This window comes from Myxocyprinus asiaticus, chromosome 7 (genome assembly GCF_019703515.2).
Source record: "Myxocyprinus asiaticus isolate MX2 ecotype Aquarium Trade chromosome 7, UBuf_Myxa_2, whole genome shotgun sequence".
NCBI lineage: Eukaryota > Metazoa > Chordata > Actinopteri > Cypriniformes > Catostomidae > Myxocyprinus > Myxocyprinus asiaticus.
Window position 1 is genome coordinate 24,685,844 of NC_059350.1, and position 21,786 is coordinate 24,707,629.

At 39.0% G+C, this 21,786-nt stretch overlaps 1 protein-coding gene across 15 annotated transcripts in view; it reads left to right on the forward strand.

Annotated features, from left to right (window-relative positions):
• The first annotated feature begins 17,211 nt into the window (after positions 1-17,211).
• Positions 17,212-21,786, forward strand: part of rims1b (regulating synaptic membrane exocytosis 1b) — a 118,366-nt gene continuing 113,791 nt past the window's right edge. For all 15 annotated transcript variants that reach the window (XM_051703076.1, XM_051703079.1, XM_051703082.1 and 12 more), the window contains exon 1: positions 17,212-17,558. In XM_051703076.1, coding sequence (XP_051559036.1) covers positions 17,389-17,558 — 170 coding nt within the window. In that variant the 5' untranslated portion in view covers positions 17,212-17,388. The remainder of the gene's footprint in view (positions 17,559-21,786) is intronic.

Sequence of the window (21,786 nt, forward strand, 5' to 3'; positions counted from 1 at the left end):
TATACCCGTATGTCCGGGGGAGTGGCATGCAAATTCCACTCGCCAATTCCCATTGGCCTTTTTTCAAAAGTGTTTGGGGCCCCCAAGAGTGACCCCTAGTGTCACTACATCGACACAATGTCGAGTGAGTGACAGATAAGGAACAATATATACTCATGTACTATTTTCATATAATACTTATAAAATATTTTGTTAATAAATATCCTTTTTAGCTAGTCTGGGAACTTTTACCTTTCTGCATTTACGTGTCCGGGGGCATGCACAAGCCATTATGATGATAAACCTCTCACCTTTTCTCTTTGCTTTCCTTTTTGCGACATGGGCCGTGTCTTTTCTCTTTATTAGCAGAGTAAAACCAGGGGAATAAAGCAGTCCTAAAAGCTGGAACATCAAACTCATGAGATTTGTGAACTGATGGAGAGAGAGAATTTAAATATACAGTATTTTTAAATGCAATAGGCAATATAATTATCATTGCTGATTACATGATGTTGATTAATAATTTTGAAGTCCAATTCTAACTAGTTCTTTTCACATTAAAATATTTTGAAGGACATGAAAATAAAAATTAACAATTTAAACTTCTACGTAAACGGCCACTGTTATGATTGGCTAACATCATGCAGCCCCTCAAATTCAGCAAACTTAATTGTAAGAGAATGAACCTCAACATTATAAAATAAAATTTCAAGTTTTACACATAACGCACATCCAACACATTGCATCTGAATATATTAAACTGTTCATCTCAAGCACATCTGTTAACACTCAGCACCATAAACTATCAAACAGTCATGACATTTGAAATATTCATGAATGAAACGGTTTACTTGAGTTTTTGAAGTGTTTTAACTGCTCCATTCTTCAATAACAGTTCCTTTGCAAAGCTTGAATCGTATTTTGACTGTTCACAAGCAATCCATGCTGACATGAGCCGGAAAAAACAAGCATATCATAGTCCAAAGAACGGTGAAATTATGCACACACATACTGAAGGCGCACCGAGGTGCACATTGCCAGAAACACACCGAAACGGTCAAAGACGTCCATCGTCTCTGACATCCTATGTTTACACACACCAACAATTAAAAATAGTGCAGATGGGCAAATGAACGGATCCATGACAGAGGCAGCAGCTGAATGAGAGAATTGCTTCTCTCTTTCAGAGTTGTAACTTGACACAGCATATTTTAAAAGCGGCGAGATATATGACAGCAGTCAAAGAGTCTGTGTAGCTCATGTTCATATACAAAATAATTCAAAATAGTCCAGATGGGTCCCCTTAGGTGTTATGTTAGGAGTAGTTAGCCAAACAAGGCCTCCTCTTTTGACTTGAACTGCGTGCCAGTGGGTGGGGCCAAGGGTGCGATGACACATGTTGCGGGATGTGTAAATACAAATGAGCAATGTTTCGTGAGGTCACAAACACACAGATTTCAAAACGAGATGTTTCAGCAGGGTGGCAACAATAAATGTTCTTTTTAGACTGGGGAGGAAGTTTTGAGTTCTGAAATTTACAGTATGTTTTTATAGTAGTTACCTCTTATATGTCTAAATATCGAGGAAAATGTGATTCTCCATTTCATGACCCCTTTAATGTTTGTTGTTACTTAAAGGTGATCAAATGAGGAAAATTTAGAAAAATCTAAAAGATAGTTGTTGTTCAGTTAAGAAATAAACCTTGATACAAAGTACTTCATTTATGTACTTACCCTTATTCATTAATGCATTTAATCATTTACTTATTTGTTTATTACAGAAATTGACCAACGAAGCACTAGAAACTCCTCATGACCCTTATGTGACTACTGATGACACTTTCTGGCCACCATACATGGAGATGCCTCTCCATAATGGTATTGCGATACGTCATCCAGAAGATTGCAATAAGATTAGGCAAGAATTGTTTGCCTAAATCTAAAAAGCACTTGACTCTGAATCTAATTTGAAAATATGATATTTTTTTGCATATTTTGACTATATGGTTAAATGTCAATGTTTATTTTTTATTTAAATTGCACAAAAATAATTTTTAAATAAAGCTTCTGTACTCTAGTCACAATTCTGTTAAGTTTATTGTGTTTGAGTTAACTGCCATGCCCACTGCTAAAAATGTACCTCTCTTCAGTGTGCTAATGTAGTAATTGTTAATTTAGCTGTGTATAGAAAATAAATATTTTTAATTGGACTAATACTGTCACCTAGGGGCAGCATCATACAAATACTAGTTTTCAGTTACTGATGCCATTGTAGAGGTTTACTACTCACAGGTAGCCATGATTATTTTAATCCATGAGTGAAAGTGACTTATATAATAGGGCGGTTACTGAGATTAAGCGAGACATAAATGGCTGGTCATGTGATCCTAATATGGCAGCTCCCATGAGGGGACCCTCTCCATGTAGAAAAACGACCAAAATGTAACCCCTTTTACCTTGCATTCTTTAGACACGATCAAAGTGCAATCAAGCTTGAAATCATCACCAAGGAGACTGCAGATGTCAAGATTTACTGTGATAATTGAGTTACATTTTGTTCTGTTCTCACTCAAAACCAATTGGATCGCCTCAGAAGACATGAATTAAACCACTTCAGTCATATGAATTTCCTTTATTCTGCCTTTGTCCTTTTGAGCTTGATAATTTCATCCTCATTCACTTGCATTGTAAATATACATTTACATCATATCTCCATCAAAATATATTTGTGTCCCATGGAAAAAAGAAAGTCATTCAAGTTTGTGATGGCATAAGGGAGTAAATGATTAGAGGATTGTCATTTTTGGGTAAACTATTCCTTTTAAGATATGTGACATACAGAAATTGACTTGACCATGAAAAATTATTACTGGAGTAAAAAGTTTAACAACTAGCCGTGTGTGTGTGTGTGTGTGTGTGTGTGTGTGTGTGAGAGAGAGAGAGAGAGAGAGAGAGAGAGAGAGAGAGAGAGAGAGAGAGAGAGAGAGAGAGAGAGAGTGTGAGAGTGTGTGTGTGTGTGTGTGTGAGAGAGTGCGTGAGTGTGTGAGTGTGTGTGTGTGTGAGTGATATATAAGTTTATTTGCACAATAGAGAACAAACATGCTAAACGAGTGAGGAATCCCTTGCAGTGCAATGCTGTTTCCCCTCAACAGAGGGCGGGAGATGCCTACTTTTGTACTGTGGGTCTGTGCCTTCACTTGTTGAAATTGAGAACTGGAGATAAACTAAAGATAACGTGCACATCTTGTTGCATTAACAATACTTTTTAAATCCGGATACAACATATGATTCAAAGTTTGACCACACTGAGTGAATACAAACTTTAATAAAATGTTTACTTAGCCCATTTGAGTGCTAAACAGGGGCGTGTCCAGATGGAATTTGATTGGACACCCCAAATTCTAAACTATGATTGGTAATTTCCCAAGTCAGAGGAGGACCTTCAACAAGCTTTTATTGAAGGCCCTCCTCCGACTTAGGAAATTACCAATCATAGTTTAGAATTTGGGGTGTCCAATCAAATTCCATCTGGACACGCCCCTGTTTAGCACTCAAATGGGCTAAGTAGATCTTCGGTTAAATCGGTGCGGGAAGCACTGTCAAGAAATGACAGAAAATGGTGGGGCGTATGAAACATGGCTTGATCATGTACTGTAGATCGCGCTGAATATCACATCCATGAGAACGTGACACTTAAGCACACCCGTGAAGCGGGCTTGACGAAATCATGTGAGGGACCATTTCACTATAAACCAGTGGCGGCTGGTGGAAACAAATGGAAAATTAACTAAAAAATGGAAAATTCTTTCCAACACCACCAAACCCACTCAAAGCAATATTTAACCTAATTAAAAGCATCAACAATATATGAAACCTTAGAAAATAATTACATTTAAAGAACTGAATTAAATGTAAATCAATCAAATTATCAGTTGGAACGTATATTTTGAAAACTCAAAAGGAAAACACTTAATGCTAGTGCAGTGCATCAAATTGAAGACTTAATGCCAAAACCTTAATTTTTGCTAAATCAATTTAATGTCTAATAATATATTAATTATATACATTTTAATGCCCTGTTATAACAAACAATACAAACCAAAAAACAAAACACTGTAATGTTGCTTAAACACTGGCCAGTATCACTACTTGAACATAAATGATTCCTTTTGGCCTGCAAATTTTTCAATGGCTTTCTGGTTAAAGTCATTCATCTCACTTACCAGTCTCTTTTCCATTGACAGCATGGCCAATGCATTCATCCTCTCCTGTGTTATGTTGTTTCTCAGAAAAGTCTTAATTTTTTTCAAGGTTGAGAAGCACCTCTCAGCTTCCACTGTTGTCATGGGTGTGGTGATGAGGATCTTTAGGAGAGTGACAGTCTCTGAAAATACTTCTTCAAGATTGTTCTCCATAAACAGCTGGAGTAAGTCCACAGCACCACAACAGGCTCTGAACTCTTCTTTGCTGTAGATGAGACTACGCTGTGTCTTCAGCTTACTTCCACTGAGCACCGGATAGGCCTTCAAGGTGTTGCTCAGTGCATCTTCAGGAAATGCCATCTTGTACTGTTCAAACCTGTCCCACTGAAGCAGGGTGGCACTAACAAGATGGTTTGTGAAGGAGAACCATTCCCTGGTGTGTCCCAGTATGGTATCGCAGACATACAGAGAGAAGGATATAAACATAAAAAATATGTAGTGACAACAAAATGCCAATTTCAGTTGCAACATTTAAAATTACCAACCAACAAGTATTCTTTCTAAATATGGAACAATTAAAGTTATTTTACTGCCACTGTTACAGTTTATGAAGTTATAGATAGAATAGAAAGAAATTTAAATAATTAGCCAACTCTGAGGGCATTTACAGAGCCTTTGCTGCCATCTTCAGGACAAAATGTATTACAGGAGTTTGGGATGTTTTTTGGGACAAGCTTATACATATTTTAGAAAATATTTTTTTTCCCCATCTTCCTATAAAGTGCAGTGCAACCAGAATAATAAAAATACCTTGCTGAGGAACAGATGAAGCTAACAATGCTACATCAAAAAGACAATAAATTGTGGGGAAAAAAACAAATGAGGTTGTTATTTCTGATGAAAATGCCTCCAGTTAAACTGCATTGTCCTATTTTACCTTCTATGGGCATTTGTACATTTTTCTCACGTGTTTGTCTTTGATGATTTTAAAATATTATTGCTTAAATCTTGTAGCAAATAATAGATCCTGAAGTTAAAGACATATATATATAAATAATAATATAAATTAAATTCCTCCCGTTGATCATACATACATGGCATAGTAAACAATACTCTATCTGATGCTAAATATAAATGTCGGAGCACATCTTCCTAAAACATTTAAATAAAAATACTATACTCCATTGTTACATAGACTGTGACTGATTTCTACAACAAAAACTCACCTCTGGACTGTGACCGACGCCGCTTCGCTGACTGAGAACTACTTACACTGCTTCAGTCAACCATGGAATGGAAAGAATTTCTGCAAAGGAGAAAGAGAATTTAACATAATAATAATAATAATAATAATAATAATAATAATAACAACAACAACAACAACAATAGGAAAAGAAGGAATACAGCTACTACCTTATCTTTTGTATGTCCTGCTGGAACTGCTGGATGCTCCCCATGATATAGACAGAATCTGTGTCCTTCTTCTGGAGTTTGGCATAGAGGAGGCCCACATGCGGCATGATGTGGTGGAAAAGTTACAGAAAGAACTTAAAATCCTGATCCTCCAGCGGCATGGCGAAGGCTCGTGCCTCTCTGACAGTAATGGGGTCAAAGTTACCCGAGTCTCGTATGCTTTCAAAACAGTCCTCTCAAACACGGTATTGATGGCACGGCTGTGAAGGTTCCATCTGAAATTGCTGGATGTTGTTAGTCTATGGGCCACTACTTTATCAAAAACACGTGTGCTTGGGTGATCTGTAAAAAAAAGCTGGCAAATCTCACTTTGGCTATGTGAGAAGTGGTCTGTTGCATTATCAGATTGAGCTGATGTGCATAGCAGTGGATGTAGTGGGCATTTGGGTACACATCATGTATCTTCCTCTGAACACCTGCAGTGGCACCCCTCATCATGCTGGCTCCATCATATGCCTGGCAGATGAGCTTACTCTTCTGATCCTCAGGAAGGATGGCACCAAGACGCTCTTTTAGTGCTGTAGCAATGGAATCAGCTGTAGCTGCCTGCAGAGGGATAAACTCAAAAAATCTTTCCTGCACATTGTTTTTGGCATCAATGTAGCGCAGCACAAGCACAAGTTGACATTGTGTGGCAATATCCATTGTCTCATCTGCCTGGATTGAAAGAAAATTGCTGCTCTGTGCTACTTTGATTATGTGTTCCCTCACAACAGACAACATACAGTCCAATAGCTAGTTCTGCACAGTTTTCGAAGTTAAACACAGTGGCATTCTCAAGGTGCTCTTTCAACACTCCATCAAGGGAAGCAACAAAATCCACCAACCAACGGAATATCCCGGGCTTATCCGAGCTCTCACTCTCATCATAGCCACGCAAAGCCAGCTCAAAGGCGCCACAAAATTTCACACAGTCTATTATTCTAGACAGGATGTGACGATTTTTTGTCACCTCTTCATTGTACCTTGTAATGCCAATCCTGTAGCCTTCATCTAGCTGTTCAGCAATGCTAAGCTTCCCAAAGAAACTGTAGCCTCATAGCATTGTCTAGATGGCTGCGGCTACTTTCATGACGTTTGCATTTTTCAGAAAGATGTTTTAAAGGTTCACTCAGCATCTGTGTCTCATTTCAAAGGCTGCGTGCTAGCTAGTATGCGTACTTTGAAGGCTGCAGTATACCGAGTGTCCTCCTTTAAACAAGCCTCGTTGAAACGAGATGGCCTTTGTAGGACAAATGTAAACTGAACGTAACATGGTTGCTGTGACAGCACACCACTCTTTAACAAGCGTGAGCGCTTTGAGTGAGAAGGGAACAAAGTCCCTTTGGGAGGGAATGTATGAGGTAAATTTTAGGAGAGTTATAATGATGTAAAGAGAAAAGAAAATAGATTTTACAGGTGTACTTTTAGTCTATAATACTTTATTTTAATCAAATATTACTATAATTATACATATTATATACTCTGCACCTGTCTACTGAGGTACCTCAACTTGGGCATTAACATTACTTGCATTTGAACACCATATTTCGAGCAAATTGGCGTAATTTTATTTAGACAAATGATGTTCATTTCCGTTGAAGCAAAGAATTGTGGGTTGTGAGTGCCCACGAAGGATTCACCTCATGCATCCTCCGAGTTCCCGTGAAAGAAGGTCGCATTCGAAGGCTGCGTTCGGAGTGTCCTACTCACTTTTCTGAAACGAGACTCGATGACGTCTGCGGCCGACAAATGCGGCCGACAAATGCGACCTCCGGAGGACGCAGCCTTCGAAACGAGACACAGCCAGCGATTCCTGAGAAACACAGTTGATATTAGAACTCAACTGCCAAAATAAACAAACCCCTCCCTTCAGTGCTCTATTGGAAGCTCCGCCCCCCATATTCATGAACGCAAGACGGTTTTACACACACCAGCTCCAGACACTCACAACTCTCCTGCTGCTAAATCAACATCACAACAACAGCATATATGGGTTCTGTGAAACATTGCAGAATTTATGTTACCCACCTATCGAGAAGAAAAAGAGCAACTTCTGCACCCGTCTTCAAGCCTTTTACCTCTCGGAGGTCTCTCCACCGCTGAAAAGCCTCGCCGATGTTGATGCGGCTCCTCGACTTATCATAATCCTTCTTCTTTTTTTTTATATTTAAAATATTTTACAATGAAATGTAAACATGTATATATATATATATATATATATATATATATATATATATATATATATATATATATATATATAAAATCAACATTTAAACCCCACAACCCCCCCCCCCAAAAAAAACATATACATATACATACATACATATACAAACATAAATACATATACATATATATATACACATACATACATACATACATACACACATAATAATCATACAAACTATAATACATTACTCTCTCCACACCCCACCCGAGAACCCTCCAAAAACTCCAAATACCTGCCCCACTTCCGAGCAAACTTATCCAAGCCACCCCGTCTTCTAGATGACACCTCCTCATAAGCTGTCACCCTCCCCACCTCTGTGCACCACTCCGGATATGGGGGCGCACCAGCTGACCTCCAACCCCCCAAAATAACCTGCCTGGCAATCATCACACAAGTCAGAACCCAGTTCCCTATATGGCCATCCCCCACATCGATGACCGCCCCATCGCCTAGAACACAAAGTCTGGGGCAAAACGAAAACCGAGTGCCCACCACATCGCACACAAAATTCTGAACCTTCGACCAGAATTTCTGGATCTCGACACACCACCAAAAAACATGGGCCATGTCTCCATCCTCCGATTGGCATCTCCAGCATGTGGGTGTGTCTTTAAGACCAAGCCTATACAGTCTAGAGGGGGTCCAATAAAATCTATGCAAAATTTTGAATTGTATAAGACGCACCCTTGCATCACTAGATGCAGACTTAACGTTTTTAAGAATCTTAGCCCACACTCCTTCCTCCAATGCCAAGTTGAAATCTTTCTCCCATACTCTCTTGAGAGAAGTTAAGGCTCCGTCCCCCATACTCTGAATTAACAGGGAGTAGCACACTGATGCCTCATGACCTTTTCCAAAAGCCGCAATCACCTCTCCCAAAGCATCTGCCTCCTTAGGGGGATGTGTGCTACTCCCAAAAATAGTGCAAAGCAGGTGGCGCAGTTGTAAATACCTATAAAACTGAGGTCTGGGGATCCCAAAATGTTGGACCAAGTTTTCAAACGATCTCAACACACCACTTTCAAATAGGTCACTGAGTGTAGCAACCCCCCTCACAATCCATTCCGGCCAACAGAAAGGAGACTTGCCAATACACAGTCTTGGATTCTGCCATATGCTCAAGGCAGCATTTAAATAAGTGTCCAATTTAAACAATCTGGACACTTTAGTCCATACTGAGTGTAAATGCGAAATAATGGGGTGTAACTTAACTTTTCCGATTAGTTTGATAGAGATACTTTGTAATAGCGAAATAGGGGCAAGAACTGCCTGTTCAATAACAAACCAGGGAGGGGCTCTCTCAGGTGGGAGTGACCAATGAGCCAAATGTCTGAGACTGAACGCATAGTAATAAAACAAAATCTTGGGAAGGCCTAGCCCTCCTTTGTCTATCGGCCTATGTAACTTATTAAAATGCAATCTGGGACCTTTACCATTCCAAATGAAGGACTTCGCTATGCTATCAAATTCCTTGAAATAAGAGAGGGGGACATCTACAGGGAGAGATTGTAGCAGGTAGTTAAATTTTGGAATACAATTCATTTAATAACATTAACCTTCCCAATCATCGATAAATGTAATGATGCCCACCTGCTGACATCGCTCGAAAACCTTTTTATTAAAGGGTCAAAATTAACACTAACTAAATCAGACAAATTTGCTGGGAATAAAATCCCCAAATACTTAATGCCCTGTTTGGGCCACTGGAAGGCGCCCGGCTGGAAAGCCGTTACTGGACAGTATGCTGTCAGAGCCAAAGCTTCGGATTTAGCCCAATTTACTTTGTATCCTGAGAACTTGGAAAAGGAATTAATAATTCTGTGGAGGCAATGCAAAAATCTAGTAGGTTCAGAGACAAATAATAAAATATCATCTGCGTAAAGCAGAAGCTTATGCGGCACACCTCCCGCCACCACCCCTGGAAAATCATCCTCCTTTCTTATCGCAGCTGCTAATGGTTCCAGGGCAAGACAGAACAATAATGGGGAAAGAGGGCAACCCTGCCGAGTGCCCCTATTCAAAGTAAAATAATCTGAGATTAATCTATTTGTTTGTACCGCTGCTACAGGGTGTTTATAAAGTAACTTAATCCAACCAATAAATGTACTCCCGAACCCGTATATTTCCAAAATCTTAAAAAGATAATCCCATTCTACCATATCAAACACCTTTTCGGCATCAAGTGAGATGGCAGCGATTGGAGATTGATCATTCGCTACTGACCACATGATATTGATGAGACGCCTGATGTTATCAGAAGAGCTGTGACCCCGAATAAACCCCACCTGATCTATATGTATAAGTGATGTCATAACTTTACTTAATCGATTAGCCAAAAATTTTGACAATATTTTTTCATCTAGTTGGATCAGGGAAATTGGACGGTAACATTTACACTCGTTTGGATCTTTGTCCTTTTTAAGAATCAGACTGATCTGGGCTTGTGTCATGGTTGGAGGAAGTTTTCCGTTCTTTAATGATTCAGAATAAACTTCTAACAAAAGTGGAGCCAGTTCTGTAGCATAGGATCTAAAAAATTCTGCGGCAAAACCATCTGGCCCCGGAGCCTTGCTAGTAGGTAGGGACTTAATTACCTTGTTAAGCTCCTCCAAGGTTATCTCAGAATCAAGAGAGTTTTTTTGCTTAATCGTCAGTTTAGGAAGATCTAATGGTTCCACAAAGTTTCTAATATCTTCATCAGTAGACAAAGATGTGGAACTATAAAGATCAATATAGAATTCTTTAAAGGCATTATTAATATCAATGGCTGAGGTAAATATTTCACCACCAGCAGATTTCACTGAAGGAATGGTAAAAAAGACTCTATCTGCTTTATATATCTAGCCAAAAGCTTCCCTACATTGTCACGTGACTCAAAGTATGACTGTCTTGCCCTGAATAACCAAAACTCCACTTTCCACGACAAAATAGTATTATATCTATATTTCAATTGGGTCAATTCTCTGAGGCCATCAGCTGACATACAGCGCTTCAGCTCTGCCTCTGCACTTTTAATATTTCCTTCCAACTCCACAAGTTCTCATGCTTTGGATTTTTTGATGAATGAGGCATACTGTATGATCCGGACTCTAAGAACCGCTTTAAGTGCCTCCCAAGCCACGCCCACAGAGGATACTGAGGACCAGTTGGTCTCCATATAAACATTGATTTCAGTCTTTAACATTTGTTGGAAATCAGGATTTTGCAGAAGGGATACATTAAGGCACCAACTATATGATTTCTTTTTCTCTATATGTGGCATCACCTCTAAACTCACCAGGGCATGATCTGAGACTAAAATGTTTCCAATTGAGCATCAACAACAGATGAAATGAGGGATTTGGATATCAAAAAAAAAAAAAAAAAAAAAATCTATTCTAGAATAAATCTTATGGACTGATGAAAAAATGTATAGTCCCTACTGGATGGGTTCAAAAGTCTCCAAATATCCGAAAGACCAAGATTTTTACACATCCTGTGAAGCATCAGTGTTGCTCTAGGTGGCTTACACAATTTACTTCACTATGATCTAGGATTGAGTCCATCAAAAGATTAAAGTCTCCTCCCAATATTATATCATGAGGGGTGCCAGCGGTTTGCAGCATCCCTTCAAGATCTATAAAAAAGCCCTGATCATCAGCATTAGGTGCATAAATATTAGCCAAAATCAACCTTTGCCCTTGAATTTCAGCTAAAACAATAATTACTCTTCCTAATTTATCTTTAATCTGCTTGAGACATTTGAATTGTAGATGTTTATTTACCAATATAATGACTCCCTTGCTCTTACTTGTGCCAGCACTAAAGAAAACATGTCCACCCCATATCCTCCCAAATGTTTCAGCTTCCTGCGGGGAGAGATGTGTTTCTTGAAGAAACACTATATCATATTTCTTACGTTTAAGAAAAGTAATAACCTTCCTTCTTTTTATGGGGTGCCCCAACCCATTTACATTCCATGTGGAGAGAGATAGTACACTCATATTAACATCTGACATATTGATATAATAGAAAAAATAAATTGTGTGCCAAAAACAAAATTATGAAGACCACATTCCCCATTAGTGAAACAATCAAACCCCGAACATCCCCCCGAACAAAACAAACAGAAAAAAGAAAAACGTGCGCATTAACCCCGCGCACGACAGTGCCAACCGGCGATAATCCCTCTAAACTCAAATCCTTCTTCTTTAGTTTATATTCATCTGACCTTTTTCTTTTGGTCTGTTTCTCAGCCATTTGTCCTCCTTGGAGTTTAGAAGTTTGCATCAGCCAGATTTGCTGTAACTCTTCTAATGAATTTCCCTCTCGCTCTGCCACCCACCCCCCATCCTGTGCATGCGCAAGAACCACCCCCTGTTGCTGATTGGCTGGAGTAGTGTTGTGTGGATCGGTCTGTTCCACTTTGTTTTTGTCCCATTTACAGAGCCAGGGCTGTGTACAAATACTAGATTTTCAGCCCACCCACAGAATGGACAGCTAGCAGACTGTGAGGAGATATTTTCAGAATTTGACAAAAAGTGTATTGGATTAGAATTACTGAGTGCACCTTTAAGTCTCGTACCCCCGTCGTTGTCCACAATACTTCGATGCAAGGACTTTGAAATAGCATACAGGGAAAACAATAAAAGGCTTTACTTACACCGCATCCAGCTAGCCAACTCCGTTTGCCATAACACAAGCTGGAGAAAGCGCGGGTGTAAGCTCGTCCTCGATCACTTGACGACTGCTGAATTTGTAAATTGGCCGATCTGGTCAAAGCTCCTTTATCCTTTTTTTTTTCTTCAGGTGAACACCTTGTGAAAGGTTTTTTTTTTTTTTGTAAAGATAAAACTGAATTTTCTTTCATTTGGAAAAACTGCTGCGCCAACCTGAAATGTGGCGGTTCAACTTCAACAGCGTTAACGATCGCAACTAACAATTAGTCAATTAACGACTAACAATCTCAACTAACAATCTAACAATTAGTCAACTAACAATCTAACAATCAGTCAACTAATGAGCGTCATTGAGAATGGTCAAGAATCGTCCAATCACATGAGGTCAAAAAATAAAAACAATATTGATATGCTACCAACAAATATGGGAGTGTCCGAGGTGCAGAGAGCTGAGTCCCGTGGGAAAATCTGAAGCAAACAATTAGAGAGCAGCCTCAGGTCACCTGCTTGCCAAAAGTTTAAGGACCTACATACACACTCATTTTGCTGGCGCCCTGCACACCGGAAGTATAGCCTATGTATTCACACAGAAATGAACCAAATAACATTTTTGATAAAATGTTTTTTTAATAAATGCTAACACATGACTACCAGGTGCATAGTACGACTAAATGTTATTTCATAATTATTTTGCAATATATAATTAACTTATGTTTAACATGTTTAAGTCACCTTCTTCTCTGGGTAACTTGAAGGGGGCGGCGCCCCATTGCCCCCTATTGACCAGCCGCCACTGCTATAATCAACAGTTCCACAACACTGTAAAACATGACAACAAGCACTATGGTCATCCTTCCTGTCACCAGTGCTTGAAGTGAACATGCCAGTTCGCTCTTTTATCCCTTTTCTGCTCTGTCAACTAGACAAAACCTGAAACGCTGTAATCTTCTGTATATTTTATCATTTTATTGTGGCCAAGAACCATTCATTATATTCTGACTTGTCCCTCCTTTTCTTAAAAAATAAAATAAAACAAAATAAAAAATAAGCAAAAATCTGGATTCCAGTGAGGCAATGGAAGTAAATGGAGCCAATCCGTAAATGTTAATACTCACTACTTCAAAAGTATAGCCACAAGACCCAAACATGTTTAACATGATTTTAGTGTGATAAAATTGCTTACTAACCTATTTTGTGTAAAGTTATAATAAATTTTACAGCTTCATTGTCATGGCAATGTAATGTCAACAAACCCTAAAACCCTAAAATGTCTGTAGAAAATTATGATTTAAAAATCTTTACAGCTCAGATAATACACAAGTTTTAACAGAAGAATTAATGTAAGTGCTTATATAAAACGATAAGCTTCACCGTTCTACCTTTAAACCCTCCAGAAATTGGCCTCATTCACTTCCATTGTAAGTGTCTCATGTAACTTCAATTTTTGTTTTGTTTTTTAAAGAAAAGGATGGACGATTTTTTTATTTTTTGTGGTAATCAACATGCCACAAATGCTGTCGAGTGAGCTTAATCTGTACTGAACCCAGAATATTCCTTGAAGTAATTTGTCAAACATGCGGGTATATCTCATTTACTTACCACTATCTGTCTCAAAGGTTTCCGATACCTTTACAAGAAACTATGACACAAACCTTAAACGTTGGCAGATTCTTCATCATAATCATGTTTTGGAGTTAACAAAATTATATAGGCCTATCCATTTTTTAATTAGCAGAAATTTGCTTCTTCATGTAGCCTATTTATTCCCTTTCATAATGTAATGCATTAGTTCATAATTAATATAGCCTAATACATCTCTTAAGAAGCAAAATTACATTTTGTTTGGAGACCACAAAGACAGTTTTTATATCAGATTACGTTTTTTTTTTTTTTTTAAAGCAGTGGTTAATTAACTAATCTAATTTTCTTTAACAGTTCCAATATATGGCTATATTGAAGACACAAAACTGAAATCCATGCACATTCTTAATGTGTAGTCTTATAATAAGATTAAGAAATATCTTCAATATCTTAATTATTGTCTTAAAATAAAACAATAGCCCACAAACTACACAAAACTACAAAGAACTACCATGTGTTCAATGTTATGTGATGCACTGTTAAAGAGACACTAACCATATTAGCAGTGTCCATAAAATTTCACCCTCATGCCATCCCAGATGTATATGACTTTGTTTCTTCTGCTGAATACAAACAAAGATTTTTAGTAGAATATTTCACCTCTGTAAATCCATACAATGCAAGTGAATGGTGACAAGAACTTTAAAGCTCCAAAAAGGAGATAAGGTTAGCATAAAAGTAATCCAAAAGTCTCCAGTGATTTAATCAGTCTTCTGAAGCAATCCAGTTGGTTTTGGGTGAGAACAGACAGACTGTACATCTTGTCATTGCAGTCTCTGGGCATGATCATGATTTTAAGCTTGATTTAACTTCCTATTGCTTAACGCATGCGTAGAGCGCTAGATGGTGGCCATCAAACACGCCCCCGCTGCCATGATGGATGGATACACCCGTAAACAAAGCGCTGGTTTTCTCCAGCACCAATGAGATAAAGAAATTTGAAACATTGTGACTGTGAAAAACATTTATAACAAGATTATATAGAAATATTGATCTGTTTCTCACTCACACCTATCATATTGCTTCTGTAGATATGGATTTAACAACTGGAGTCTTATGGATTACTTTAATGCTGACCTTATGTGCAGTTTAGGGCTTCAAACTTTTTGTACCAATTCACTTGCATTGTGAGGACCTACAGAGCTACCAACACGATCTCATGAGAAGTCATACGAATTCGAGTTGTTGAAATCGTATGAATTTGTACCAGTTCTAGACATGCAAATAATTGGATGTGTAATGCGGAAATAAGCTAAAGTTCCGCGTGTCAGACGTTGTTTACTTATTAATTTTATGCCCTAACCTATACATATATCTAACCATATAGATGATTTAAAGCATAGGAAGAAAGCAACTATCGCGTTTTAGGAGACAAGGGAGAGTCACCTGATTGGCTACTGCAAAAGTAATGAAGAAGTTCGTACGACCCAGCGATTTCATACAATTTAGCCAACTTGTACGAATCAGTATGATGTCTTTGTGGGAGTGTGTTGATATGACTGCCAGAACGCTTTTGACCCATAACTTTTCAATATACTGATCTGCAAGACAGTCCGACTCAGCTGAGCAAATAACGCTGCTAAACGTGAACATATTAACGCATTTAAATACAACTTATGCCACAAATATACATAATTAAGAATGATATCAGTTGTATATTCTGTCAAAATCAGATGACAATTAGGACAAGTATGGGGGGCTTCTTGCCCCAGGTAGTGGGGTAAGATGGCCCATTTTCACAATTGTTATTTTTGTGCTATGATATCTAAATTAGTAAATGTTCTAATTTAGTTCTTGTGCTGGTTTATTAAATGATGCATCACCACCCTGTACTTGCTAAACTTCTAAATATCGAAATATGTTACAATTTAAAAGTAAATGCACATTGGTCTTTTAGAGGGCATCTTCGCCCAATTTATGTAGACAAGACAATAGTTTAAATAAGTTGCCAACGTTTTTCACTTTAAATCATCTTTGCTATCGATTTTCAGTTAAACCGCATTTGCTCGTCGTCGTATACTCTCATAAAGACCGATTGTAAAGTGGCACATTTTCTTGACATGCGCAGAAATGCTCAGTCCAGTACTAGTTTCCCTATCACCAAAAAAGGAACGTTCTTCTTCAAGTCTGGATAAACATAAAATTTGGAATGATTTAATTGATATTCTGACTGATTTTTTTTTTTTTTTTTTTTTTTTTACAACGGAGCAAGTTCGTCCGCTAAAGGGACGGGGGAACTGCTTGCGCGTGTCGCTGTCCAGGGTCCTGAAAACAATCTCAGTTTACACTGAGGTGACTTGTCTGGTCATCTAAATTCTGCAAATTCATCTACTGTATAGACTGAATTGTTTTGTCTTTTCTCCCCTGCATTTTCTGGGTTGTTGATCTTGCTTTCGTTGAAACTTGGCCAGCTAGTCTCCAATTATTATTATTATTATTATTATTATTATTATTATTATTATTATTATTATTATTATTATATCTCGTGCACACATTAGAAAGTCAATTATAATTTAAACCCTCCGACAAAACAGACGAATTGATTTAATTTAAGAGATCCGCGGGAGTGATGCTAAAAATAGTCTGACAAGAGCGCGAACTGAACTATTGCCAGATAAGACTCCTAAAAATACATAAGATGCAAACACATGACTTGCTTACTGATCTGAAAAAGTGAAAGTGAGTGTGACTCGCATATTGATGCTTTTTTGTCCATTTCATATATAGTGAGTGCCCGTGGATGTGCATTTCAACTGAGAGAGTGAGAGAGAGAGAGAGAGAGAGAGAGAGAGAGAGAGAGAGAGAGAGAGAGAGAGAGAGAGAGAGAGAGATCAGTGGGCGAGAGACGGACTCCGCCTTTGTCTTCGCCCAATACAGAGCCCCTGGTTCAGTGAAGAGGGAAATCACAGATCTGCTATCTAATGCCGGAGTCCCTCTGTTTGCGTCGTCTCTGGGCGTAGAGATGTTGGGCTTCCCGTAACTGCAGGTGGAGGGTAGAGGCGGGGGCGTGGGGGTAGAGAGAAAAAAGGGGGTGGAGAGCAGAAAAAAAAAAAAAAAGAAAAAAAAAAACCCTGAAGAGAAACAAAAGCACAGTTGTGGGTGCCTGAAATCATGAGAGATTTGCACTATTCTCCAGGAACGCTGCTTTATCCGTGGACCATGTCGTGAGGTGTGGCTCTACGCGCTCGGGATACTACCAATAGATACGCCTGGGAGCGGGGCAGAAGATGTCCGCCTCAGTAGGGCCCCAAAGCGTCCCTCGCCCACCCACCGTGCCGGCTCCCATGCCTGATATATCGCCGGACTTGAGTCACCTCACGGAGGAGGAAAGGAAAATCATCATGGCAGTGATGGTTCGGCAAAGGGAGGAAGAGGAGAAGGAACAAGCCATGTTAAAGTAAGGGCTAAGCAATTTCTTTTGTGTATCCACAGATGCTTGCGAGAACTGAGCCAAGCACCTAGCCATATAGGCATATACTTTGAGACACAGCTCCATACCATGACCTCTCCCTATCCATTATACCCGTACCGTGTGATTAATTACTCCCCAAAGTCTAATGAAGTGATTTTGCTGCTTGCGAATGCGTGATCTCCACACTACCTCTGCCTCATATACTAGTATAAAAGCATTTTACTCGTAGAGCCTGGTTGCAATGGCCTTTAATGCATCGTCACAGATATGACCACTATAAAGTATGTTATTGTTTTGTTTTTTAACAGTAGCGTGTGTGAGTAGGAATTAGCTAGATTTGAGGTCAGGCGAGTTACAGGTGCAACAAGGAAATCAGACGGGGCGTAACAGAGCGCGAGGATGAATCATACTTTGCAACTGCGTGTCTCCCGACTCCACCCGAAGCACCTCCGGGGCAACACAAGATGCTCCTCACCCTTAAGCAGACGCTCAAACGCTGGAGTTCTGAAAGTATTTTATGAGGTCTCACGTACGGGCTGACGATAGAATTTTGTGTTAGGCATGTGCCCACTTGGGTGTGAAAGAACACGTATGAACACTTTTTAAACGACAGGGAAGGTGAAACGTATGCCTTATTGAGAAAATATTCCCAGATGTTCACTATCTGGGAAAGGTATGTTGTCTTTCGGCGCTTTACGAACAGGGTGTGGTTAGTTATTGGCTGGCGATTATTTCGTATGGCTCGTCCGGTCAAAGCGATGCTTATGGGGATGAGTAGTCTACAAAATGAAAATCTGTACCTTAATGCGGCATAGATTACTATAAATTGCTACTGTAACGACTATCATCTGCTTCTAGATCTAAAATACAATTTCTTGTTATATGACAACCATCCTCTCCTTCTCGTCGGCGGCATGAATGACTGACGTCGAGCGCTAGTGGTGGCACTGAGTTGCGTTTCTTGTACTCCCTCAGTTCGTTCTATCTCCAGACGGAAATTACGTAAAAGAAAATTAAGGCGAGGTTATGCAATTTTCAGAGATCCGGTGACGACTAATCTGCAACGGAAATGGTAATCTATAGTTTGAGTCATAGGCGCCACTGCATCACGACTCACTAAAGAGTCTAGAAATGTGTGGCAGTTGGGTATTTCGGTGCCTATGCAGGGAATGATATGAGAAGCACAATACAGAATGAATAGCTTTATGTCTCAATCTATCTGTTTGACCACGTGTTCACCCATAAATCATCAGTTTTACCATAATCATACAATAATCTTAATCTAGCATACTTTATGAATCATGCATGTTTGTGACAATATGGCAAACATGCTGGGCACAACAATAAGTATATTCTCTGCTTATCAGGTCGGCTAGTTTTTCAGATTTTAACTTACACTGCCAACATTTTTACTGGATATTTTCCCCCATTTTTTTAGCAATGTGTTTTTACATGTGCCATAAAAATATTTTGAATTTTTTAGGTACTTTTTCAACTCGGGGGCATTTTGGGGCTGCCACCTGCAATTTTTCACACTCAAATGTAATTTTTATATATACAGTATACACAGATCTGTCACAACATTAAAACCACCTGCCTAAAATTGTGTAGGTCCCCCTCGTGCCACCAAAACAGCGCCAACCCACATTTCAGAATAGCATTCTGAGATGCTGTTGTTCTCACCACAATTGTACAGAGTGGTTATCTAAGTTACCGTAGACTTTGTCAGTTCGAACCAGTCTGGCCATTCTCTATTGACCTCTCTCATCAACAAGGCATTTCCGTCCACAGAACTGCCGCTCACTGGATGTTTTTTGTTTTTGGCACCATTCTGAGAAAATTCTAGAGACTGTTGTGTGTGAAAATCCCAGGAGATCAGCAGTTACAGAAATACTCAAACCAGCCTGTCTAGCAACAACAATTATCCATGCAATTATCTAATCAGCCAATTGTGTGGCAGCATTGCAGTGCATAAAATCATGCTGATGCGGGTCAGGAGCTTCAGTTAATGTTCACATCAACCATCAGAATGGGAAAAAATGTGATCTCAGTGATTTGGAACGTGGCATGATTGTTGGTGCCAGATGGGCTGGTTTGAGCATTTCTGTAACTGCTGATCTCCTGGGATTTTCATGTCTCAGAATGGTGCCAAAAACAAAAAACATCCTGAGCAGCAGTTCTGTGGATGGAAATGCCTTGTTGATGAGAGAGATCAACGGAAAATGGCCAGAATGGTTTGAACTGACAAAGTCTACGGTAACTCAGATAACCGCTCTGTACAATTGTGGTGAGAAGAATAGCATCTCAGAATGCTATTCTGAGATGCGGGTTGGTGCTGTTTTGGCGGCATGAGGGGGACCTACACAATATTAGGCAGGTGGTTTTAATGTTGTGGCTGATCGGTGTATATATACACTACCGGTCAAAAGTTTTGAAACACTTGACTGAAATGTTTCTCATGATCTTAAAAATCTTTTGATCTGAAGGTGTATGCTTAAATGTTTGAAATTAGTTTTGTAGACAAAAATATAATTGTGCCACCATATTAATTTATTTCATTATAAAACTAAAATTTAATAAAAAAAAAAAAAAAGGTTTTGAAATTGATGACTTGGACCAAATAATAAAGAAAAGCATCCAATAAGTGCCCAACATAGATGGGAACTCCTTCAGTACTGTTTAAAAAGCATCCCAGGGTGATACCTCAAGAAGTTGGTTGAGAAAATGTCAAGAGTACATTTCTGCAAATTCTAGGCAAAGGGTGACTACTTTGAAGATGCTAAAATATAACAGTTTTGATTTATTTTGGACTTTGTTTAGTCACAACATAATTCCCATAGTTCAATTTATGTTATTCCATAGTTTTGATGACTTTACTATTATTCTAAAATGTGAAAAAAAAATTATAATAAAGAATGAGTAAGTGTTTTAAAACTTTTGACCAGTAGTGTATAAATATATATACAGTTGAAGTCAGAAGTTTACATACACTTAGGTTGAAGTCATTAAAACTCATTTTTTAACCACTCCACAGATTTCATATTAGCAAACTATAGTTTTGGCAAGTCATTTAGGACATCTACTTTGTGCATGACTTTTTAATTGTTTACAGACAGGCTGTTTCACTTTTAATTGACTATATCACAATTCCAGTGGGTCAGAAGTTTACATACACTATGTTAACTGTGCTTTTAAGCAGCTTAGGAAATTCCAGAAAATGATGTCAAGCCTTTAGGCAATTAGCTTCTGATAGGCTAATTGGCTAATTGGAGTCATTTGGAGGTGTACCTGTAGATGTATTTTAAAGCCTACCTTCAAACTCAGTGTCTCTTTGCTTGAAATCATGGGAAAATAAAACAAATCAGCCAAGACCTCCACAAGTCTGGTTCATCCTTGGGAGCAATTTACAAATGCCTGAAGGTACCACGTTCATCTGTACAAACAATAGTATGCAAGTATAAACACCATGGGACCACGCAGCCATCATACCGCTCAGGAAGGAGACGCATTCTGTCTCCTAGAGATTAACATAGTTTGTTGCAAAAGTGCAAATCAATCCCAGAACAACAGCAAAGGGCCTTGTGAAGATGCTGGAGGAAACAGCTAGACAAGTATCTATATCCACAGTAAAATGAGTCCTATCTTGACATAACCTCAAAGGCTGCTCAGCAAGGAAGAAGCCACTGCTCCAAAACCACCATAAAAAAGCCAGAATGCAGTTTGCATGTGCACACGGGGACAAAGATCTACTTTTTGGATAAATGTCCTCTGGTCTGATGAAACAAAAATTGAACTGTTTGGCCATAATGACCATCGTTATGTTTGGAGGAAAAAGGGCGAGGCTTGCAAGCCGAAGAACACCATCTCAACCATGAAGCATGGCGGTGGCAGCATCATGTTATGGTGGTGCTTTGATGCAGGAGGGACTGGTGCACTTCACAAAACAGATGGCATCATGAGGAAGGAAAATTATGTGGATATATTGAAGCAACATCTCAAGACATCAGCCAGGAAGTTGTTGCAAATGGGTGTTTCAAATGGACAATGACCCAAAGCATACCTCCATAGTTGTGGCAAAATGGCTTAAGGACAACAAAGTCAAGGTACTGGAGTGGCCATCACAAAGACCTGACCTCAATCCGATAGACAATTTGTGGGCAGAACTGAAAAAGCGTGTGTGAGCAAGGAGGTCTACAAACTTGACTCAGTTACA